Source organism: Mobula birostris, chromosome 2 (genome assembly GCF_030028105.1).
Source record: "Mobula birostris isolate sMobBir1 chromosome 2, sMobBir1.hap1, whole genome shotgun sequence".
NCBI classification, from domain to species: Eukaryota; Metazoa; Chordata; class Chondrichthyes; order Myliobatiformes; family Myliobatidae; genus Mobula; species Mobula birostris.
The window spans coordinates 134,879,980-134,906,064 of NC_092371.1; the positions used below are offsets into that span (position 1 = coordinate 134,879,980).

General features: G+C 40.8%; 1 protein-coding gene across 1 annotated transcript in view; it reads left to right on the top strand.

Moving 5' to 3' along the window:
• Positions 1–329: 329 nt before the first annotated feature.
• Positions 330–26,085, top strand: part of lrrc73 (leucine rich repeat containing 73) — a 37,132-nt gene continuing 11,376 nt past the window's right edge. The window contains exons 1-3 of the mRNA XM_072248648.1: positions 330–808; positions 7,658–7,818; positions 17,164–17,286. Of these exons, the coding sequence (XP_072104749.1) occupies positions 537–808; positions 7,658–7,818; positions 17,164–17,286 (556 nt within the window). The 5' untranslated portion in view covers positions 330–536. The remainder of the gene's footprint in view (positions 809–7,657; positions 7,819–17,163; positions 17,287–26,085) is intronic.

Consider the following 26,085-nt stretch of genomic DNA (forward strand, 5'->3'; position numbering starts at 1 on the left):
TGCTACTTGTCCCATGCACATTCTCTGACCTTTATTGAAAATATTGTGGGATATCCTGCCAAAGGTCTCTTAAAAATCTATCTGTGACATCTACTGCATTGCCATTCATTCATTTCCCTTTTAAAATTTATACATTATTTATTGCTTTTTTAACTTACAGATTTATGCTCTGTAATACATATTAAGGAGGTGGTTGACTCAGCCTGCTCTCGGTCCCGGGGGACTGCAGAAGCAGCGGCGTAACCTGAGCGAGTGCGGCTGGCGACGGGGTGCGAGAACCCGCGCGGTGAGGCGCGGAGCGGAGCATCCATCTCTCTGCGGACGATTACCATCCCTGTGACGAATACTCCGATCCCCGAACCGCATCGGCAAAAGAAAGGATTCCCCCTCGGCTGGCGGCTCGCTGCTACACTGCACCAACCTCGGATGGGCGGGAAGGCCGGTCAGCGAGCGGGCGAGGCGGCGGCATCAGGTGGGCCGCAGCGGACGCGGTGTCCATGGTAACAGGCGGCTGATCGGCGGCGCACGGCGGAGCCATGCTGGCAGGCTCCATTCAGATCTCCGGGGAGACCCTCTCCTCGGCCGAGGTCAAGGATATCTGTGAGTCCCTGAGGGCCCACTCGGTGCGGCTGCTCTCCCTGCGCGGCTGTCACCTGTCGGACCGCGACTTCGGCCGCATCAGCCGCCATGTAGCCGATTGCCAGTCGCTGGCGCAGCTCAACCTCAACCTTGGTGTGGTCAGCACCCTGGCCCGGGTGCAGCAGCTGGCAGAAGCCCTCGTCGCCAACAGATCCATCCACTCCCTGTTGTAAGTACTGTCGCTGGGGTAATGGGTGCTCCTAGGATTGTACTGTACAACCTGAGAAGGGGTTATAATAGTGGAAGGGTAGCAATGAGTTGCAGTGTGCTTGTCCATGCAGAATCTATGATGCTGGGAATACGCAGCATGGAGGGAGGCTTCTAGCGAGAGTGAAAAATAATGTTTACGTTTCCAACTTGAAACATTTATCTCCCGGATCCGTGCAGAATATCCTCCATTCGCCTTTCAAGATCAGGTGATCCAGTCCAGTTCTTTATTTATAAACATTTTAATCGTTCTACGCTGTCCCAGGCTTGAATTCCTTCTCAGCCAAGCTCCATCACTTCTGCGCCAAAGATGCCTGCAGTTGCCTCCTTGTGAGCAGCAACTTTTAATTGCTCTGTTCTTTCCCAAGTACCAGTTTGCACAAAGATGGCAGATTGCCTTCCTTGAAAAGAATAATCTGATATGTTCATTTATGTCAGATACAAGATTATATTTTACATTTCAGATAGTTGTTTGAATTTCATGGTGGAATTTAGACAGATAATTGTCCTCTTCTTCACAGTTGCCTCTTAGAGTTGAAGGTAACTTGCTTCCACACACTAATACCATAAAATAGTAAGATATAGGAGCAAAATTAGGCTATTTGGCCATTCGAGTCTGCTCTGCCATTTCATTATAATGGACCCTTTTACCTCTTACCCCAGTCTTCTGCCTTCTCCCTGTATTCTTTCATGCCCTGACTAATCAAGAATCTATCAACCTTTGCCTTAAATATACCCAAGGTCTTGGCCATCACAGCTGACTGGGACAACAAGTTCCACAGATTCACCACTGTCTGGCTAAAGAAATTACTCCTCATCTCCATTTGAAATGGACGTCCCTCTATTCTGAGGTTGTGCCCTCTGGTCCTCAACTTCCCCACCAGAGGAAACGTCCTCTCCACATCCGCTCTATCGAGGCCTTCAACATTCAATAGGTTTCAGTAAGATCCCCCCTCATTCTTCTGAGTTCCAGTGAATACAGGCCCAGAGCCATCAGTTGGTCCTCATATGGCGACTCTTCCATTTCTGGAATCATTCTCCTCTGAACCCTCTCCAATGTCAGCACATCCTTTCTTAGATAAGGGACCCAAAACTGCTCACATTACTTGAAGTAAAGCCTCACCAGTGCCATATAAAACCTCAGCAGTTACTGTACATCCTTGATTTTATATTCTAGTCCTCTCGAAATGAATGCTAACATTGCATTTGCCTTCCTCACCACAGGCTTAACCTGCAAATTAACCTTAAGGGAATCCTGCACAAGAACTCTCAAGTCCCTTTGCACCTCAGATTTTTGAATTTTCTCTCCATTTTAAAAAATATCTACACTTTTATTGACCATACACTTCTCGACTCTGAATTCCATTTGCCATTTCTTTTCCCATTATCCTAATCAAAGTCCTTCTACAGCCTCCCCGTTTCCTCAAAACTACCTGTCCCTCCACCTATCTTGGTGTTATCCGCAAACAGCCACAAAGCAGTCAATTCTGCCTTCCAAATTGTTGACGTATAACATAAAAAGAAGCAGTTCCAACACAGACCCCTGTGAAACACCACAAGTCACTTGCAGCCGACCAGAAAAGGCTCCCTTTATTCCCACTGTTTTCATGCTGGCAATCAGCCACTGCTGTATCCATGCTAGTACCTTTCCTGTAATACCATGGGCTCTTAAATTGTTAAGCAGCCTCATGTACAGCATCTTTTCAAAGGCGTTCTGAAAATCCAGATGCACAACATCCACCAATTCTCTTTTCTCTATCCTACTTGTTATTTCTTCAAAAAATTCCAACAGATTTGTCAGGCAAGATTTCCCCTTGAGGAAGCCATACTGATTTCAGCCTGTTTTATCACGTGCCTCCAAGTACCCTGAGACATCATCCTTAATCGACTCCAACATCTTTACAACCACTGAGATCAGACTAGCTTGCCTATAATTTCCTTTCTTCTGCCTCTCTCCCTTCTTGAAGAGTAGGGTGCCATTTGCAATTTTCCATTCCTCCAAAAGCATGCTGGAATCTAGTGATCTGTGAAAGATCATTGCTAATGTCTCCACAATCTCTTCAGCCAAGTCTTTCAGAACCCCGATGAAGTGATTCATCTACCATCAAACCTTTTAGTTTCCCAAGCTTCATCTCCTAAGTGATCTCTTCTATATCCTGCATACTGCTCATGTCTTCCACAGTGAAGAGTGATGCAAAATACTTATTCAGTTGGTCCACCATTTCCTTGTTCCCCCATTACTACCTCTCCGGCATAATTTTCCAGTGGTCTTGCCCCTCTTTTACTCCTTATATATCTGAAGAAACTTTTGGCAGCCCTCTTTAATATTATTGGCTAGCTTACCTTCGTATTCTATCTTTTTCCTCTTTATGACTTTTTTAGTGGACTTCTGTTGGTTTTTAAAAGCTTTCCAATCCTCTAACTACCTACTAATTCGTGCTGTATTATATGCTCTCTCTTTGGCTTTTATGTTGGCTTTGATATTCCTTGTCAGCCATGGTTGCATCATGCTGCCTTTAGAATACTTCTTCTTTGGGACGTATCTATCTTGCACCTTCCAAATTGCTCCCAGAAATTCCTGCCATTGCTGCTCTACCATCATCCTTGCTGGTGTCCCTTTCCAATCAACTTTGGCCAGCTCCTCTCTCATACATCTGTAATTCCCTTTACTCCACTGTATTACTAAGCTTCTCCCGCTCACATTGCAGGGTGAATTCTATCATATTATGATCACTAACTCTGAAGGGTTCCTTTACCTTAAGCTCTCTAATCAATTTCTGGTTCATTGCACAACACCCAATCCAGAACAGTTAATCACTTAGTGCTCTATGCTCTAAAGAGCCATCTTGTCGGCATTCTACAAATTCACCCCGTTGGAATCCGGCATCAACCTGATTTTCCCAATCTACCTGCATATTGAAATTGCCAATGACTATTGTAGCATTGTCCTTCTGACATGCCTTTTCTATCTCCTGTTGTAATTTGTAGCCCACATCTTTTCTACTCTTTAGAGGCCTGTATAATACTCACCAGGGTCTTTTTACTCTCGCAGTTTCTTAACTGTACCCACAAGGATTCTGCACCTTCTGATCATGTCACACCTTCTAAGGATTTGATTTCACTTTTTACCAACAGAGCCACTCCAGCCCCTCTGCCTACCTGCCTGTCATTTTGATACAACGGTGATTCTTGAATGTTAAGCTTTCAGCTATAATCTTCCCCCAGCCATGACTCAGTGATGTCCACAATGTCATACCTGCCAATCTCTAATTGTGCTACAAATTCATCTACCTTATTCCATATACTGTGTGCATTCAAATATAACACCTGTATTCAGTCCTGTATTTATCACCCTTTTCAATTTTATCCCCCTTTTACATTGCAACATATCTTGCTGACTGCAGTTTTGCCCCATCATCAGCCTGTCCATACGAGCAGTCTCACAACATACTGATCTCTGTTTGTAAACCGACTGCCCTATACTCAGCCCTATCACTTTGGTTTCTATCCCCCTGCCAGATTAGCTTAAACCCATCCGAGCAGCTCAAGCAAACCTGCTCACAAGGATATTGGTCCCTTTCGGGTTCAGGTGTAACCTGTTCCCCAGAAAAGATCCCAAAGATCCAGAAACCTGAACCCCTGCCCCCTACACCGGTTCCTCAACCACACATTCACCTGCCAAATCATCCTAATCACCCTCACTGGCACCTGGCACAGACAGCAATCCAGAGATTACTATCCTGGAGGTCCTGCTTTTCAGCTTTCAACCTAGTTCTCTAAAATCTCTCTTCAGGACCTGCTCACCTTTCCTACTTATGTCAAAATGTACCAAGACTTCTGGCTGCTGCCCCTCCCCTTTTAGAATGCCATGAACCCAATCCAAGACATCCCTGACCCTGACACCTGGAGGCAACATACCACTCGGGTGTCTCTATCGTGTCCACTGAATCTTGTCTCTTTTCTTCTAACTATGGAATCTCTTGTCCACTGCTGTCCTCTTCATTCTCTTCACTTCTGAGCCACAGCCAGAAACCCAGTCACTGCAGCTCTCCCCCGATAAGTCGTCCCCTCAATAGCATCCAAAATGGTGTACTTATTATTGAGGGCAATGGACATAGGGGTACTCTGTACAAGATTCCACACAACCTGATCATACTGAGGTCTTGGCAGGCTGTTTCCTGGAGTTATGTAGCACAGATACAAGGCCTTCAGCGTAATTCATCCAGGCCAACCAACCTACCTGAGTTAATTCCATTTTCCTGCATTTGGCCCACATCCCCACAAACCTTCCTACCTCTGTCCAAAGTTTTGGTGTGTACCAGTCTCTACCACTTTCTTGGGCAGCTCTTTGCACACACCCACCACCCTATGTGTTTGAACCCGTTGCTCATCAAGACTCCTTTAAATTTTTTCTCTTACACCTTAAATCTATACCCTCTACGTTTAGATTCCCCTATCCTGGAAAAAAAAGACTATGACCTTCGTGATATTATACATCTCTATCTTCTCACCTTTAGTCTCTATGCTGCAGGGAAAGTAGCCCAACATATCCAGCCGTCCTTGTAACTTAAGCGTTCCAATCCTGATAACTCTTCACAAATCTTTTTTACACCCTTTTATGCTTACAGTTTAGCAAACAGAACTGCACACAGTATTCCCAGATGTTCTCACCATTGTCTTGTCCAAACCCGTACATTGAGTGCCTTGATTAATGAAGGCACATGTGACAAGAGGCATCGTCAGCATCATGTCTACCTGTGTTGCCACTGGATCAATCTGATCTGTGATTAAGGCAAAAGTTGATGGGATACAAGAAAAAATGGCAAGATAGATTGAAAATATACTCACTAGCAGAAAAGCAAAGAGTAAATTGCTGATGAGACTTTAGTAACTACAGTGGGTTCCACAAAGCTCATTGTTAAATTCCTTGCTGTTCATGGAATATGTAAATTATTTGGATTTGTACATTGGTGCCACAATAAAAAAAAATTTGCATGATGGTGAAGGAAAACATCTAATGCTTCAGGAAGATATGGATAGGTGACAGCTATATTGGTTAATGAATTTAACCTGGAGTAGCTTGGGATAATGAAAAAATAAAGGAAGGAGAAACAATAAGTGGAAGTATATTAAGGTGTGTAAAGGATTTTTTAGTGCTGGAATGTAGCAGATATATTTAAGCTGATTAAGAAGGCAGACAGAAAGCATGTATGTTTTTGGCTGCAGCTATAAGAGTAGGGAACTTATGTTAGAACTACATAGAATATTAATTAGGCTACAGCTAGAGTACTGTGTACAGTTCCGATCACCTCACTACAGTAAAATTGTGTTAGCCTTAGTTGCAGAATAGATTTATGAGGTCACTGAAAGGACTGCTGGATTAAATTTATGAGTAGAGACAACTCAGCTGTGATCTTTTCCTTCAAAACAAGAACAACTGGAGTATTTAAATGTATGGCAGAGCTAGAAAGTGTAAAGAGAAATCATCTATTTTTGGAAATAATTCAGATGTGTTGCTCAGGTGGATGATAGTTAGGTTGAGTTCTCCAATCTTGGCAATTTACTTGCAAACATTTAATCACTATTCAGCTGATTGGCTTATTGAAAAGTATATAAAATCCGACCCTCTGGTGGACACACTACAATCAACAGCGCACTAACGATGTCTTCCTCTCATGGTGATGAAACGTTTGTCAGTACATTGCCAGATTGGAGAACCACTCAACTCACCCATCATCTATTTTCTTTCACAGTATAGTCACAAATAGGGGGTGCCGATTTCATTTAATTAGTAGAAAGATTAAAGGAGAGTTGGAAATAATATTCACTCAATGACTTGTGGAGATCTGGAACTTGCTGCCTGAAAGGGTGGTAGAGGGATCTTCAGCTCATTTAGCAAGTATGCAAAAATTGAAGAGACATAACCTGCAGGGTTGCCAACATGAATCAAGGGACTATGTGGACTCTTCCTGAATTGTATTTTTTTATAGTTTTATAATTAACAGTCACCACAGCTATTGAAGGAAAATGGTGCTGTAATATTTTCTGGGCCTGGCCAAAGAATGTTTTCACTTTCACAGTGGCTTGTAGTAATTTTGAAAAGTTAGTAGATTAACACTCCAATGCCTTATTGTTTGCTGTATCTTACCTGGTGTTTCACATTCCTGGTATAAGATATTCCCATTAGTTATACCCTCTAAATGTCAATTTCAGTAAAACTCTGATAATCCACCATTAGACTATTCAGAAATCCCAATGGTTCAGCATCTTACACAACCAGTAATATTTACTGCAATCCCCTTCATCTCGGCAAGTCCTGGTTCCCACGCTCTCCTTTAATTCACCTGGGACTCCAATTGCCACACTTTCCTTCAGTTCATGAACCCATGTCCTCATTCTGTTTACTTTCTAGAATCCCCTTTTGTTTACATGGCATAGTTACTCTGCTCCCTTTTAATTGACCAGTGCCTTGTTTCCCTTTCAGCTTGGTTCCCAAACTCTCTTTAAATTCATCAAGGTTTAGTCACACACTCTTCACTATGACAAGGGCCCTGTTTTCTCCAATTCGTTAAACTTACTGGGTTCGATGGAAAGTTTATTGGAATACATTGTGACATCTAAAAAGCATGAATTAAGTGTGTTGGGGCATTAATAAGAATAACAGTCAAAAATCTGCAAAATTTGCCAGTCTGGAACAACCAAAGTCCTGAGATTGTTGGAGCTGACTGTATGTTGAAATTGTCTGTGCTGTTGCGGTGTTTCCCGAACTACTTAACTAATTGTCAACATGTGACTTCTTTATTTCATGTAGTCTTCATGGCAGTCCTCTCACTGATTCTGGATTGGCTGTCCTAAACCCTGCCCTTTCCCTGCATCCCTCCCTCATATCACTGGACCTCGGAGACTGTGTCTTGGGTGATGAAGCGATAAATCTCATCTGTGGACTGTTACCACCTGATGGAGCAAAGTCAGGTATGGATTTTGTATGTCATTTCAGCTGTACAACCACAGCAGACAGTGACATCAAGGCTCTGATGCTCCACTCACTCAACCTAGGTGGGTTCACCGTGGGTAATGAGCAAACTGTACCAAATACTATGGGTATCTGGTTTAATTTATTCCATGCTAGTATCCAGTAATAAGGATGTGAAAAATTATAAGAACACAAAGAGGAGGAGGCCATATAGCCCCTCAAGTCTGCCCTACATTCAGTAAGATTATGGTCGATCATGAACCTTGTCCACTTTTCTGCCTAATCTTCATCTACCTTTGTTTTCTTAGTGTGGACATTCAATCAGTCTCAATTGATTGTACATATCAGTGACTGAGCATCCATAACCCTAGGGGCTAGAGTTTCAAACAAGTTAAAATCCATTCAATAAAAAAGCTTCTTATCATCTCAGTACTGACCATTTACTCTGAATCATCCACTCTTTTAAGAGTAAATTACCTTACAGACTCTTACATGTTTCAATGAGATGATCACTTGTTCTTCTGTACTTTAGTGCACATAGGCTTATATAGTCAATCTCTCCTCGAGAATTAGAGGTGATGTTATTGAAACAGTAAAAAAAAAATGGAATCCTCAATAGAGTGGAAATAGGATGATTCCTGAGGCTGAGCAGCCTAGACCTAATGGTAACAGTCAGAATTAGAGATAGAACATTGAGCAATGAAAAGAAAGGAAACTTCTTCACTTAAAAAGTGAAATTAGAAGTTTCTTTTCCACAGGACTGAAGAAGCTTTGACACTGAGTTCATTAAAAGTAGAGATTGATAGATTTTGGATAATAGCAGAAACAAGGGATATGATGTTGAGTTAGAAGATCAGCTATAATCTTGTTGAATGGCGGTGAGGCTGGAAGGGCAGAATGACCCATTCCTACTCCTTTTTCTTATATTCTGTGTTCTCATAGGATAACCCCTCACATCAGGACTGCATATGCTCTGTGATGAAGGGTCTTCTCCCTGTAATACTTCTCTTTTTCTTCCTAAAGATGCAGCCTGTCCTGCTGCATTTTCTTTTTTTTTTTCCCATTTTAGATTTCCAGCTTTTACTTTTTTTTTTGATTTTCAGGAGATTTCAGGAGATAATTTGGGCTGAAAATCCCTTGTTTTCTGTATGCTACACAAAAGATTTAAAGCTGGAAATCAAAAGCAGAATATACTATTGTTAATAAATCATATTGCGGTTCTCTCTGCCTTCAGTCCAACCAGAAATACACAACGCTGAGTGGGCAGTGGTGAAGTCAGTGTGCAGTGCACATTTAACTTTGTTGCTGGTAACTCTGAATGTACATTTATACTGAAGAAATGTGTGGGCCTCAACTAGAAAAGCAAGCCTTAATGGGAGGATGAATGCCTGACCCAGTGTGAGTTTAGGGGGAATATCATTACCTGAACTGCTATGGGAGGGTCTACCACTGAAGACAGCCATGGAATCTTCTCTGATGAACCAGGTGTCACCAATGTTTCAGGTAAGACTTTCTGCTCTCTTTAAGCAGGGTGGTGTAGGTTGGGGTAGAATGTGGTAGAGGAGCCAATTTCTGATGTGTCAATACATGATTATTTGTCAGAAATCTGTCATAATATCAGCACCACGTCAGGTTCCCTGAATTCCATTGCAGTTCCTGTTATGAACTATTGGTTTAAGAGCTCCTACCTTGGTGGGAAATGATGCTGATCATTAACAAAGCCGAGATCCTATATGTTTTGTGATTTTTGAAACTAGGTAGGTTTCCAACAGGCCTGAAATTTGTGACGTTTATGTTGATGACATTTTCCATGTTTTGCTCTTAATGAAATTTCTCTTCTGTGCCACCTTTGAAAATCAGTGTGAATCTGCTTCATTTTAGAAGCATTTTTATAATTTTAGAATTTCTGAGCCTTTTATATTGTACTTGAAATGCTTAGCAATGCAAGTCAACATACCGTTTGCAGTGTAGTCCAACATAAAATTTGTAATGTAGGCCAACATTTTGTTTAACCTTCTAATTGTCTGCTGTGCCTAAAAGTTATCTTTTAACACTTCACGTATTACCATTGACAGAATTACCAAAAAAAAAGTGTCTTACGTGTACATAGGACAAGTCATATCATTTTCAGGCTTTGTGTAATCAATCGAAAAGGCACTTTCAAAATGTTCTATTGTAGTCATGTAAAAATTTCAGCCATTTTAATATACTCTATGCTGTAGATTTTTAATTCTGTATTTAGGTCTAATTAAATTGCTGTTGCAGCTGATCTAATTCACCATGGGCGAAGATGGCATTAGTAGATGACTACAGCTGTAGGCATGTGGTTGTGGTTTCGCTTTCAGGCCTAGAAGGTCAGCTGCATAGGATTCCTTCATTGGTGCTATGGATGCTGATTTGCCGCAGTTACAAATGAGGATCCTGATTGCACTTGTGGTCAAATTGTGTTTGCATGCAGGAACTATGCAAAGTGGACAGTTGGAGACATTGGTCCAGATGTGACATTGATTTGACAGTATAATTTGAATCTCACATGGAAAGCCTGATTTTGACAGCAGGACGAAACCATCCCCCCCCACACACACCCCATGCACCCTCATCGTTATCCCATTCAACATGCAGTACTGTATGCTGATTAATAGAGTAGGAATTGACTCATCAGATCACAGCCAAAGTTCTGTACCATTGAATCAGAGGCATGAGATGAAATTAAACTATGATATGGGAATTTAATTTAAATGCAGGAATTTAAATTCAAATATTTAAATAAATGTAGAACATTGTTTTAATAGGATAGCTTCAATGAAAACCTTGAGGGATGTAGGTGTTCTTGTGTGCAGATTTCAAAAGGTTGGTATGCAGGTGCAACATGTAGGAAGGCAATTGATATGTTGACCTTTATTGAAAGAGAGTTGGAGTTTAGAAAAAGCAAAGTATTGTTACAATTGTACAAGGTACTGGCGAGGCTGCACCTGAAGTGCTATGCACAGTTTTGTGAAAAGAATTTTAATAAAGGATACACTGGCATTGGAGTCAATCCAAAAGAGATCTGGAAGGTAATTTATGTGATGAGAGTTATGTTATTATGAGTGGCTGAATTAGAAATACATTCTCTGAGTTCAGAAGAACGATTAATAATCTTACTGAAACATTTAAGATCTTTAGGGACCACGACAGGATAGAAGTTAAAATGTTTGGTTTGAGTATCTTGCATAAGAACACACGGTTATAAAATTAGAGGGGTGTCAATTAAAACTGAGGTATGTAGGAACTTCTAGCTGAAGGTGGGTATATCTTTGGATTCCTCTATTTTCAAAAGATTATGGAGGTTAGGTCATTATAGGTATTCAAATTCATAGGGACATACAGCACAAAAGGAAGCCCTTCGAACCAGCTGATCATTGCCAACAAAGATGCCCATCCAGGCCTTTTCTTTCAAACTTTTAATGATCCTCCACTTGCCAGATGTCTCTTACCTGCAAACAGTATCTCCCTATCAGCTTTTGAAAGTTGCTATCCAATGCCATCAAAATTAACCTTCCCCCAATTTAGGACTTTAACTTGAGGACCTATCCTGCATAACTATCTTGAAATTAAGAGAATTATATCACAAATCTTAAAGTGCTCCCCCACTGACACATTAACTATTCCCCCAGCCTCATTTTCTAAGAGGAGGGCAAGTGTAGCACCTTCTCTGGCAAGGCCATCTAGACATTACTTCAGAAAACTTCACTTTACTTTACTTTACACTTTATTGTCACCAAACAATTGATACTAGAGCGTACAATCATCACAGCGATATTTGTTAACTGTTTCAGTGGACACAGTGAACAAATTCTGCCCGAGCTAATCCTTCAGTAAGGTCAATAACAGGAATGGTAAAATCATTTTTACAAACTATTTATTCCTTCAACTATCTCTGATTTCTTTTCATATACATTCCTCTAAAAAATTGTGTTATTGTCACATATACTAACGTACAGTGAAAAACTTTGTTTTGCCTCCCACCAATATAGATCATTTCACTGAGGTAGTACAGAGTGAGCTGCCTCAATGACTATCACCCAGATGCCCTCACATCTGCTGTGATGAAGTGGTTTGAGAGGTTGGTTATGGCCAAAATCAATTCCTGCCTAAGCAAGGATCTGGACCCACTGTAATTTGCCTATTGCCACAATAGTCTACAGCAAATCAATCGCACTGGCTCTCCACTCAGCCTTGAGCTACCTAGATAACAGCAATATCTGTGTCAGTTTGCTGTTTTTGAGCATCACGTACAAAATGCTGGATTTAGGCAGCATCTGTGGACAAGAGTGAACAGTTGAAATTTCGGGCCAATACTCTTCATCAGGACTCAGTGTTTGTGCAGTTTATTGATTACAACTCAGTGTTCAACATAGTCTTACCCTTAGTACTCATCAACAAACCTCAAAACATGGACCTTGGTACCTCCTTCTGCAGCTGGATTCTTGACTTTCTCATCGGGAGACCACAGTCAATGTGGATCAGAAATAATATCTCCTCCTTGCTGATCATCGATACTGGCACACCTCAAGGGTGGTGCTTAGCCTATTGCTCTACTCTCTCCGTACCCATGACTGTGACTAGGCACAGCCCAAACAGCATCTATAAATTTGCCAAAGACACAACTATTGTTGGCAGAATCTCAGCTGGTGATGGAGACTTGGACAGCAGTGAAATAGATCGGTTGATTCAGTGGTGTTACAACAACAACCTTGCACTCAACGTCAGTAAGACCAAGGAACTGATGTGGACTTTAGGAAGGAGAAGTCAAGGAAACACACTGGTCCTCATCGAGGGATCAGCAGTGGAAAGGGAGAGCAGTTTCAAGTTCCTGGGTGTCAACATCTTTGAAGATCTATCCTGGGCCCAACATATTGATGTAATTACAAAGTAGGCATGACAGCAGCTATATTTCATTAGAAGTTTGAGGAGATCTGGTATGTCACCAAAGACAAGCCAATTTCTACAGATATACCATGGAGAACATTCTAACTGGTTACATCACCATCTGGTATGGAGGGGTCACTGTACAACATTGAATAAAGCTGCAGAGAGTTATAAATTCAGCCAGCTCCATCATGGGCACTAGCCTGCCCATCATTGAGGGCATCTTCAATAGGCAATGCCTCAAAAATGCAGCATCCTTCATTAAGAACCCCCAGGAAATGCCCTCTTCTCATTGCTACCATCAGGGAGGAAGTACAAATCCCTGAAGACACACACTCAACGTTTTAGGAACAACTTCTTCCCCTCCGCCATTTCTGAATGGACAATGAACCAATCCATGAATACTGCCTCACAATTCTTTGCTTGCTTTATTAAAAATCACTTATGTAAAGTTTTAGATATATATTTCATATTACAATTTATAGATTTTTTATGTATTGCACTGTACTGCTGCCTCAAAACAACATATTTCATGACATATGCCAGTGACATTAAACCTGATTCTGAATGAAGTTTACAGTTACAGAGAAAGTGCATTGCAGCTGGACAGTAAGGTGTAAGGCCATAATGAAGTAGATTGTAAGGTCAAGAACCCACCTTCTTGTACTATACTTGCTGTATAACTGCAGGATAGAAGTTGTCCTTTGAACCCAGTGGCACAAGCTTTCAGCCTTTATACCTTCACCCCGAAGGGCAGAAGGAAAAGAGAGAATATCAAGGGTGTGTGAGATTTTGATTATGTTGGCTGCTTTACTGAAATAATGAGAAGTGTAGAAAGAGTCCATGGGGGGAGGGGTGATTAAATTGAAGTGACTTTATTACTTACATCTTCACATACATGAGGGTAAAAATCTTTACATTATGTCTCTGTCTAAATGTGCAATGTGCAATTTATAGTATCTTGTAATAAATAGTGTGTACAACAGGACAGTCAATATAGCACAGAAATACAATTGTATCAGTGTGAATTAATCAGTCTGATGGCCTGGTGGAAGAAGCTGTCCTGGAGCCCGTTGGTCCTGGCTTTTATACTGCAGTACCATTTCCTGGATGGTAGCAGCTTGCTCTGATGTGCTGTGCTGTGTCCACAATTCCTACTGACTATTGGGGGTGGGAGGCTTATAATAACATAAAAGTGATCACCCCTTTTATTTCTAAAATGTCCGTACATTAACATCTACAGTATATTTGCTTCAATTTTCTCATCAGGTACACTGCTGCCAGGCTAGTTTAGCCCTCTCCCCACTAGTCCCAACCATGCCTACTCATATTATTGTTTCTATTAAAATTGAGGTTATTTTGAACATTGTAGACTGCAGAGATTGCAGAGTTCAGAGCGTCTGTGGGGTAGAGAATTAAACAGCGATCAGACACTCAAAATATGATTTCAGACTGAATAGAAGTGTTTCACAGTCACCCTGGTGTGGAAGAGACTGTTTCAGGAACATTCTCTTCTACACTAAACTGGGAGAAGTACAAGTGAATTCCTGTTTTACTGGAAAGGAATATTTGGTCCTGGTGGCAGAATAGGAAGAGGCAAAAGTGCAATTGTTGTACTGTGCAGTTATTTGGGAAGGTATTGCATGAGGTGGAGTGGTTGTTGATGGTGATGGAAGATTAAGCTAAAGCACATCAGGGAGAGGAGTTCTTTTTGCAAACCAAAAAGAAAGAAATATGAAGAAGTGTCCAGTGGAGGGACCAACTAATTTATCAAATATTTTGTTCATCTGTCATGATACCTATTTATGTGGCTCAGATTTAGTTTCGTAATAACTTTGAGAACATTGATAGTTTTTTAAATTATCTTTAGTACGTTTATTTTGATAACCTGCTTTGGCATGTTTTGTGATGTTAAAAGTATTAAAATTGTGCTTGTTCTTATTGTAATCTAGTATTTTGATTTAACGCTTGGAATCCATGTTTCAGTGTAGAAAACCAATGCAGCACGCCCTGCATGAATATTATGTCTTTGCTAATATGTGATGCCTAGAACCCTCAAATGTACTGCAGGAACAGTCTAAGGATTTATAGCTGTTGCAATACTTTTTTTACCACAGTGTATACTGTTCTCTTGGTGTAATGACCAACCTATTAGCCTTCTTTTAAAAATGCAAACAACAAGAATTCTGCAGATGCTGGAAATTCAAGCGACACACATCAAAGTTGCTGGTAAACGCAGCAGGCCAGGCAGCATCCAGTCCTGACGAAGGGTCTCAGCCTGAAACGTCGACTGTACCTCTTCCTAGAGATGCTGCCTGGCCTGCTGCGTTCACCAGCAACTTTGATGTGTGTTGCTATTAGCCTTCCTGACTATTTTCTGTACTTTATTGCAATATTTTAATGATCAGTATTTGTGGTTTCCAAGGCTCTTAGTACCTCCGCTGCTACCAGCTTTTCACCATTAAGGAAGTTCTTTGCATTCTTTTTTATGTTTTTAGTTATAAAATGTATGGCCTTCCATTTGTTTTATCTGTTAATATTTCTGTGTTAGTTAGTACTTTGATTTTCATTGCTTAAAATACCACTCTTCATGTCAGCAGCAAACTTGGATATCTGGCTTTCTAAGCTATTTATAAATAAGGTGAATAGTTGAAGTCTCTGCTGATCCACTTGTTACATCCTAACAGTGAGACAAGATGGCATCTAGTGAGAGTGCTCATCCTGGCAGCAGAGAAGACTGGCTGTCCATACAGCTGGATTTGGAAACAAACCAAATGTTGGGGGAACAAACTGGGCACCATCAAACTCATAGCCAAAGCCTATATCTAGATTGGCCAACACTGTCAAGAAGGCTCAAGAGTGTGAAGCAATCCCAATATTACTGAACCCCTTTCAGCTGCAATTGCGCAAAAAATCAAGCCCCCTGAATTCTTCTCAATGGCCAGCCCACATAAACTGACCTATCTCTTAAAAACAGTAGCCTTTGAAAGGTGAGATCTGAACTGGACTTGACCTTGCTGTTCTAGTCTCCTCAACTAAGCTTAACTGAGAGAGGGAAGAGAAAGTTCACTAGCTTGATTTCTGGGATGGAAGGGCTGTCTTTTTGATTAAAGGTTGATCAGATGGGTACAGAAGAATAAAAGGGTACCTTATCGAAACATGTAAGAACTTGAGGATACTTCCCCTGGTGGGGGAGTCCAGGACTAGGGAGTATTGTCGCAGGATGGAGACAGTGCTTTTAAGATTGAGCCAAGGAAGAATTTCTTTTGCAAAATTTTTTTTTTTGGCATTTTCCAAAACAGAAAACTCTAAATTCTGAATAAATATTTTCAGGGCTGAGATTGCTATTTTTCTGAATATTGAAGGTTACAAAATTAGACAGGAAAGTGGAATTGAAGCTTAGGGTTGCCAACAGTCCCATATTGCATGAGATTCCCATATCTGAAAGGAAAGTTGGCTGACCCAGATGACATTGACACCGGATGCTAATTTTCCCCATAAAACCAACAGAGGCCGTGGGGGCGGGGCCGGGAATCCCCAGGACATCCACAACTCCTTAAAAGCAGCAACCAGTGACACCATCACCCAGTTTACTCTGACGGCCTGGAGGAACGCTGTGGAGGCTGCAGCTGAAGATATGAGGTAAGGACTCAGTATCTCCCCAGTGTCTGCCAGGACCCACCCACTCCCAGGATCATGTGCAATACAGTGGGACTTGTGGTGACCCTGGCTACAGCAAGCCCCATCCACAACTTCTCCCTTACTATTGGAATACAATGTTGGCAACCCTATTGAGGTCAATGATCAGATCAGCCACAATATTATTGAATGGCAGAACAGGCTAGAGGGACCATATGACCTGCTCCAAATTAATGTGTTTATATGTTTATGCACTAACAGAAACAGATTCAAATCCCTTACCATCAGACTATTCAGAATCAACTACAATAAAGCATATTATTTAAGATCCTTTGTAGCAGTTTGACAGGAGACAGCTAAATAGTAGTAGTAATTAACAGAGAAGAGAAAACAGAAGGAATTCTGTTTGGTCTGCTCATTTAACTATTAAGTTAAAGTCCCAGCTCGGGCAGTTCGTATACAACATCAAGCCAAGATGTTCCCAGTCGGATGAAAACTAAATAAAATAACTAATGAAACGTTGTACAACTAGTGTTTGCACTGTCAATAAATAACAAATTATATCAAAAAATCAAAAGTAACTTCATTAATTACTGTCATTTCCTAGTGTAACTCTAAAAAGTGCCTCTGGATTTTTTGTATCTAACAGAAAAATGAATAGCTAAGAGTTAGAAATAGCCAACGGGTGGAATTGTAAAAGTCATAACAGGACCTTGTTTTGTATATTCTGCTTTTATTTGTTCCCTTTGCACTGTAACTTGGACATAACCTAACACTGATTCTGTTTTCTCTAGGACTGAAGGAACTGACGCTCAGTGCTAACCCTGCTATCACAGTGAAAGGATGGGCACGTCTGATGATTGCAGTTGCACACAGTTCTCAACTTCGTGTTCTTAATTTAGATTATAATCCATTAGGTGAGAAGGTCTAATCACAGGTGACAATGACACAGAATATTGCTTTGAGCCAACTCTGCGGGAACATCCTTTGAAATTCACAATATAAGAAATAGCCTTCTTCCACATCTATGTAGCTTCTTGATCCTCAATGCCATTGTGTAAGCTAATGGCTAACCGTGAACACAGAACAGTACAGGCTCTTCGGCCCACAGTGTTGTGCCAAACCAGCTAAAATATAAATCAAAAAGCCCAAAGAATAATCTCTCCGACCCAAACAATGCCCATATCCCTCCATCTTCCTCATATTCATGTGCCTACCTAAACATATACTTTTTGCCTCATCCCCACACTCCTTGATTTATTCAGTATCCAAAATTCTGTTGATTCTTGTCTTCTCTATTTTTAATAACTATGCATCCTATCTGAAGTAAAGAAATCAAAAGGTTTCTTTGCTGAGTAAATAATTATTTCTTATCTCAGTCCGAATTGGATGAATCCCAACCTTGACAAAGTGACCTGTTTAGATCTTCCAAATAGAAGAAACAACTCTCTTGACATCTTACAGATTTCACTGATAGCACCTTTCATTGGAAGTACAGAAAACAGTCCTATTCATAGAGAAAATGCAGCATCCGAGGAATTATTTATTCATTCACAGGATGTAGTGTATCCAGTAACACCACTGTTTATTGTCTATGCCTTGGTGAATCTGGAGTCAGAAGAGACCAGATAAGTACAACAGATCTCCTTCCCTGATGGACATTAGGTAACCAGGTTGCTTTTTACAATAATACAGTACATTAGTGATTACTTTTACTGGACTATTAACCATCTGCAAGACTAGTTATTTTTTGTCAATCTGTTGAATGTTTACTACATACCCTGCAAATGCACAATACTTGCTGTGTAGCCTTAACAAATATTTGTGCAAAGAATCCCTGAGAGCAGTGGCCAACATACCGTTCAATTATTCCTGCACATTAACTTTACACATTTTATAAGATTGGTGGCTGTAATATTTAAAAATATTTGAACTCATAAACTCACATTTCCCATAAGAACATCGGAATATCAGAAAAAGGAATAGGAGTGGGCCAGGTGGGCCCTCATTCCTACCCTGCCAATCAGTGAGATCATGGCAGATTTAATCAGCCTCAATGCCACTTCCCTGTGCTCTCTATTGGATACATCTTGATTCTCTGAAAGTTGAAATGCCTGTCATTCTTCACCTTGGATATCAATAAGACTTTGTCTCCCGTAGCTCTCTGCAAAAAATAATTCTGAAGAATCACAAATGAAAGGAAATTTTCTTCATCCCAGCACTGTGTAAAAAAAAAATGCTCACACATCTCCTTTGAACATTCCACTATCATTTTCAATGGTAAATTGGTTTGAAATAGTACAGGGTAAAACAATAACAATGCAGAATAAAGTGTTATAGTTACAGAGAAAGTGCAGTACAGGTAAACAATATGATACAAGATCCTAATGATGTAGATTGTGGGGTCAAGAGTCCCTCTTATCATACTAAGGAACCACTCAATAGTCTAATAACAGCAGGGTGGAAGCTGTCCTGGGGTCTGGGGGTACGTGCTTTCAGACTTTTGCATCTTCTGCCTGATGGGAGATGGAGAAGAGAGAATGTCTGGGATAGGTGAGGTCTTTGATAACATTTAAAGTCAAAGTTGAGTTAATTCATGCTTAGAATATTGTACTCAGCTCTGGCAGCCTGAGAGGAAGAAATTGGAAGCTTTCCAGAGAGTGCAGAGATTTATCAGGATGCTGCCTGAATTAGAGAACATGTCATATGCAGAATTGTTGAGCAAGCTAAGGCTCTTTGGAGCAAAGGAGGACACGAGGCAACTTGATAGAGTTGTACAAAATAATCGGAGGCAGAGATAGGGCAGACGGCCAGCACCTTTTCACAAGGCAGCAATAGCTAATATGAGAGGACATACTTTTAAGATGATTGGTGGAAAGGATGGGATATGTCAGAAGTAGATTTTTTTTTTACAGAGTGCACGGAATGCACTGTCAGAAAGAAGAGTGGTGGTAGAGGCAGAAATATTAGGGACACTTAAGAGACTCTGCATGAATGAAAGAAAACTGAAGGACTTAGTGGGAGGGAATAGTTAGATTTATCTTGGAGTATGTTAAAAGAGTGTGTGTTGGCGCCTGGCCAAGTGGTTAAGGTATTGGTCTGGTGATCTGAAGGTCACTAGTTTGAGCCTCAGCTGAGGCAACATGTTGTGTCCTTGAGCAAGGCACTTAACCACACATTGCTCTGCGACGACACCGGTGCCAAGCGTATCAGCCCTAGTGCCCTTCCCTTGGACAACATCGGTGGCGTGGAGAGGGAGACTTGCAACATGGGGAACTGCCGGTCTTCCATACAACCTTGCCCAGGCCTGCGCCCTGGAAACCTTCCAAGGCACAAATCCATGGTCTCATGAGACTAATGGATGCCTATTACTATGTTAAAAGATCGGTACAACATCATGGGCCAAAAGGCCTATACTGTGCTGTGCTGTACTGTTCTATGTTTGACTTTTTAAATGGGGACCTTTTATTGTCAAACAATATTCCTTAGTTCTAGAAATCCCCTCTCAGGAAAATATTTCACCATCTGTACTCTTAGAAACTTTTATGTCTCAATAAGATCATCTGTCATATTTTTATATTCTAATGATTATCAGCCCAGCCTTTAATCAAACATCAATCTCTCCATTTGAGGAATTAACTTAATGAACCTTTTCTGCACTTTCAGCAATGCAGGTATATTTTCTTAAATTATAGAGATCAGAAGTATTTTGTATTCTAGGTGTGTTCTCATGAGCACACCGTAAAGTTGCATCAAAACTTCCTTGTGTTTATAGTCCATGTGCCTTGCAATAAAAGCCAATGTTCCATAAGCTTGTCTAATTAATTGCTGGATAATGTTTTGAGATTCATGAACTAGAACCTCCAGATTTTTTTCTACTGTGACATTTTAACAAGTCATAGAGTCATACATCAACATACAAATAGACTCTTCAGCCTACTAAGTACATACTGTTCAATTTCAATTTACACATGCCTCCCTCTTCTTGACTAAATTCACAACTTCTCTTGTCATTCAAAGTTACCTTGCCAACCTATCCTTCCTTCTTACTAGAACAGACCAGCCCTATACCAGAACCAGATTCAGGTTTAATATCACTGGAATTACTGAAAGATCAATCACCTGAATGAAGGACATAAATATACAGCAGCCAAATTTGCAGATCAAGCACCTACTTACACTCATTCTAACTGCTCCCCTTTCCTTCTCCCCACAATTCACTCAAGTCTTCCCTGATTCAATCAATCATCAAAGTATCAGGGGTGATTTACAGTGGCCAGTTAGCCTACAACATGTTTAAATAGAATATAGAACACAGACAAATAATAGTTTGCTTTTTCTTCTTCCTTCCAAAATGGATAACCTCACATTTTCCTAGTTTATACTCCATCTGCCAACTTCTTGCCCACTCATGTCTTTTTGTGGCTTCACAGTGTCCTCAAAATTTACTAAGCCTCTCCTCTTTAAAACATCAGCAAATTTGACTGCAGTATATTTACCTCCATTAAGGTGATTGTTCTTTCAGTGGGAGAACATTTAGTAAACAGTGATTACAATTTCTTATGTTTTAAGATTGTTTTGAGGATCATTATGACCTTGTAGGAAAGTATTAAGTTGGAGGAGGCCAAATTATAAGAGTATGGGAGACATAGTTGGGAATATCAAGATTTGGGCAAGTTCACATCTGACATGTGGAGATTCTTTAAAGACCAACTGGTCATAAAACAACAAATTTCACGACATATGCCAGTGATATTAAACTTGATTCTAGTTCTAGTATAGATCCGGTTAGTTCCAGTAAGGTTGGCAAGGTAACCTTGAATGACAAGAGAAGTTGTGAACAAAAGGAAGCATATGTAAGGTTTAAGAAACTAAAATTGAACAGTGCCCTTGGGTAAAAGGAAATCAAAAAAGAACACAAAAAAGAAATTAGGAGAGGCGATGAAAAGCCCTTTGCAAATAGGATTAAAGAGAATCCCAAGCCATTCTATACATAATCATGAGCAAGAAGTTAAGGAGAGGATAGGATCACTCAGGAGTAAAGGAGAAAGGTTTAGAGGTGGATGAGGGCAAGGTCCTAAATGAGTAGTACTCTGTTGGAATTCAAGAAGGAAATGGAGGATAGTAACATGATAGGGCACTTTGAAATAAAGAAGGAGATGGTGTTGGTTCTCATTTAGCTGGATAAGTTTTCAGGGCATTTTGGGATATATACAAGGTTATTGAGAGGAGGAGAAGATGAGATAGCTGAGGTCTTGACAAAGATCTTTGTGTGAGCTGTCTAGCCACAGGCAAGGTCCTGGAGAACTGGTGAGTAGACAATGTTCTTTTATTCAGGAAGGGAAATAGGAATACTCCATTGATTATAGACTGGTGAATTTCATGTCAGTGGTAAGGATGCTTTTGAAGAGGATTCTTGGAGATAGGATATATGAGCCCAATTAGGGCAGTGTGGCTCTATGTGGAACAGGTTATGCTTTGCGGACTTGATTGAGATTTTCATTGAGGTGATCGATGAAGTGGGTGTTGTCTACATGGGTTTGAGTTAGGCATTCAATAAGGTCCCTGATAGTAGGCTCATTCAGATCTATGGAGATTTGGCTGTTTGGATTCAGAATTGGGTTACCATAGTAAAGAGAGGGTGGTGATTGTTGGGACTTGTTCTAGCTCGAGATCCATGACCAGTGGTGTTCTACAGAGGTCTGCTGTTGTGGTATGAAAAAGTAGATGAGTGGTTTAGTAAGTCTGCAGATGACACAAAAATAGGGGGGCATCCTGGATAGTGTAAAAAAATGCCAAAGGATATAGTAAGATGTAGATAATTTGCAGATACATGCAGAGAAATGGTAGGTAGAGTTTTATCTGGGCAAGTGAAAAGTGCTCCATTTTTGGAGATCAAAGGGCAACAGGAAGTACACTTAGGTTCTTGATTGGACACAGCATCAAAAGTTACAGGGAGAAGGCGGAGGAGGGGAAAAAAGAATCAGCCATGATCAATGGGGCAAATAGCCTAACTCTGCTCCTGTCTTATAGTCTTACACGGTTAATGGCAAGACCAGCAACAACATAGATATACAAAAGGATCTTGGATCTTTCGCTCCCTTAAAAGTGCCTCCGCAAGTTGATAAGGTGCTTAAAAAGGCGTATGACGTGCTTGCCTTTATTAGTTGAGGCACTGAGTTCAATAATCAGAAATTTATGTGCAGCTTTATAAAACTAGTTAGTCCATGTCTGGAGTTTGCATTCAGTTTTGGTCACCCCATTACAAGAAGGACATGGAAGCTATGCAGAGAGTGCAGAAAAAGTTAGAGGCTGGAAAAACTTAGGTTAGACAGTCAAAGCCTAAAGAGAGGCTAGATAGAAGTTTATAACATGGTGAGAGGCATAAACAGTAGACAGTAGATATCTTTTCCAAGGATCGGAATATCTAATGCTAGAGGGCATGCATTTAAGATGAGAGGGGGATGTTCAAAAGAAATAAGTTGGGCAATCTTTTTGAACAGAATGGTGACTAGAATGTGTTGCTGGAGGCAGGTGCAATAGAGACATTTAGGAGGCTTTAGATAGACACATGACTATGTAGATAATGGAAGGATATTAACCATGTGTACACAAATGGGGTTAGGTGTCATTAACTTAACTAGTTTGGCACAAATTGTGGGCCAAAGGTCCAGTTCCTGTGCTGTATTCTGTTTTAAAAGTTCAAGACATTTTCTAAGTGTATGAAGAACAAGAGGGAAACTAGGGAAAGAGTGGGGCCCGTTAAAGACCAAAGGGGATGCTTGTACAAGGAGTCAGAAAATGGGGCCTTGTATTTAAATGAACAATTTTTAATCCATATTCACTAAAGTGAAAGACATTATAGTTGGAGGTCTAATTTGGGATGGTGAAGTTCTAGTATGCATTCAGATTAAAAAGGAGGATATGTTTTCATGGGCATGAAGATGGACAGGTCCACAGATCCTGATGAGATGTACCCCAGACTGCCATTGGACACATAAGAGGAGATTGCTGGGGCCTTAATTAATATTTAAATCTTTGCTGACTGCAGCTGAGGAGCCAGATAACTGGAGGATAGTAAATGTGCTGCCATCTTTTTAGAATGGCTGCAGGGACAGGCCAAGTAGTTTGAGTCACAAACATGAGAAAATGTGCAGATGCTAGAAATTCAAAGCAACACACACACAAAATGCTGGAGGAACTCAGCAGGCTAGGTAGCATCTATGGAAAGGAGTAAATAGTCGCCATTTTGGGCTGAGACCCTTCGTCAGAACTGGAAAGGAAGAGGAGAAGTCAGTGCAAGATTTCTTCTCCTTTCCAATCCTGACGAAGGGTCTCGGCCTGAAACGTCGACTGTACTCTTTTCCAGTGATGCTGCCTGGCCTGCTGAGTTCTTCCAGCATTATGTGCATGTTGCAAGTAGTTTAAGGCCAATTCAGGTAACATAATTGATTTAAAAAATTTAATCAATAAAATTCTGATTGACAGAATTAACCTAGACTTGAATTGCAGATTTGGTGGGAAGATCCTATCTAATTGAATATTTTGATGAAGTAACTAAATATAAATGGGATGGTGCTAATTATAAGTGCTATACCTATCGATCCACTCCTCCCTCACCTCTGTTCAAGGCCCCAAATAATCCTTCTAGGTGAGGCAACACTTCACCTGCGTATCTTTTGGGGTTGTCTACTCCATCCAGTGCTCCCAATGCGGCCTCCTCTACATTGGTGAGACCCAACATAGATTGACGGACAGTTTGTTGAGCACCTCTGCTCCATCAGCAAAAAAGCAGGAATTCCGAGTGGCCAAACATTTCAATTCCAATCCCCATTCCCATTCTCTCATGTTGGTCCATGACCTCCTCTTCTCCCATGATGAGGTCATTCTCAGGTTGGAGGAGCAACGTGTCATATTCAGTCTAGGTAGCCTCTAAACTGATAAAATAATCTTTGAATTCTTTCTCTTCTTCAATACCCCTGTCTGGCTTGTTACCTCTCTTCACCTGCCTATCACCTCCCCCTGTTGCCCATCCTTCCCTTCAGCTTATCTTCCATTCTCCTCTCCTATCAGATTTCTTCTTCTCTAGCCCTTTACCTTTTCCACCTATCACTTCCCAGCTTCTTGCTTCATCCACCCTCTTGGCTTCACCTATCATCTTCTAGCTTGTCCTTCTTCCCTCCGCGCCCCCCCCCCATCTTCTTATTGTGGCATCTTCCCCATTCCTTTCTAGCTCCAATGAAGGACCTTAGCCGACAATGTTGACCGTTTTTAATTTGCATGGGTGCACAAACATTTTGTGTTTCAAATATGAATGGATGAGGGCATTACAGTTAATGTGATTTACATTGGTTTAAGCAAAGACCCACATAGAAGGCTAGTCCATAAATTTAGAAACCATGGAATCCAAGGTAAATTGGGAGGATTGTATCCAAAAATGAATTAATCACAGGCAGCAAAGGATGATTATGGAGGTTGTTTTTGTGAAGTCTGTGCCATGCAGTGTACAGAGTCTGGTACTGGACACCTGCTGTTTGGTATAACCATTAACAACTTGTAAGAGGAATGAATTCATAAGTTTATAGATGGGTGATATTGTTGAAAGTAAGGCAGGTAATTAGACCACAGAATGATATTGATCAACTGGGGCACAGAATATAAGAGTCAGGAAGTTGTGTTGCAGCTGTATAAATCTTTGGTTTGGCTGTACTTGGAGTATTGAATGCATTTCTGGTTGCCCCTTCACAGGAAGGATGTCAAGTCTTTAAAGAGGGTTCAGAAGAGATTTACTGGTTTACAACCAGTCATAAGGTTATGTTGGACAAATCTGTTTTTTTTCTGGAGCTTTGGAGGATGAGGGGAGATCTGAGAGAAGTTATTCTGAGAGGTGAAGAAAGGTTAGATTGCCAAAATTTTTCACCTAGGGTTGGAATGTCAAATACAGAGCAATAAGGTGAAAAGGGGACAATTTAAAAAGGATGTGTGTGGTCTTTTTTTTAAAAACACAAAGTAGTAGGTGTCTGGAATATGCTGTCAGTGGTGATAGTGGACATGATAGTGGCATTCAAGAAGCTTATAGGTAAGCTTATGGATATTTTGGTAATGGAGAGATAGATTATGGGTCCACATCCAAACAGAAGGGATTGGTTTAATTTGGCATCATGTTCAGTACAGATACTGTAGGCTGAAGGGCCTATTCCCATGCTGTTCTGTGTTCTAACTGGTAAGCTGAGCTTGGCAATGGCAAGGAGAATTTAGTCCTGATAATTGTGAGGAAATACATTTTAAGAGGTTAAAGACGGGTAGGAAATACACCATGAATGATAGCTCCTTATGAATATTGAGGGATTAAGGAATTTTGGTGTACAAGTCCAAAGATCCTTATTGGTAACAACATGGGTAGTTAGGTTGATGAAGGCGGCATTTGGGGTGCTGCTTTCATTGGTTGGGGCATAGAATACAAGAAGGAGGGCTTGTTACAACTTTACGTTACATTGGTTAGGCCACAGCTGGAATTGTTTGTGCAATTCTGGTCAACACACTATAGGAAAGATATGATTGTGCTGGTCAGGGTGCAGGGGAGATCCACCAGGATGATGCTTGGGATGAAACATTTCAGTTATGAGGAGAGGCTGCAAGGGCACCTGATAGGGGTATGAGAGGCTCAGACAGAGTAGATGGAATTTTTTCTGATGACAAAGTTATTTAAAGCCTGA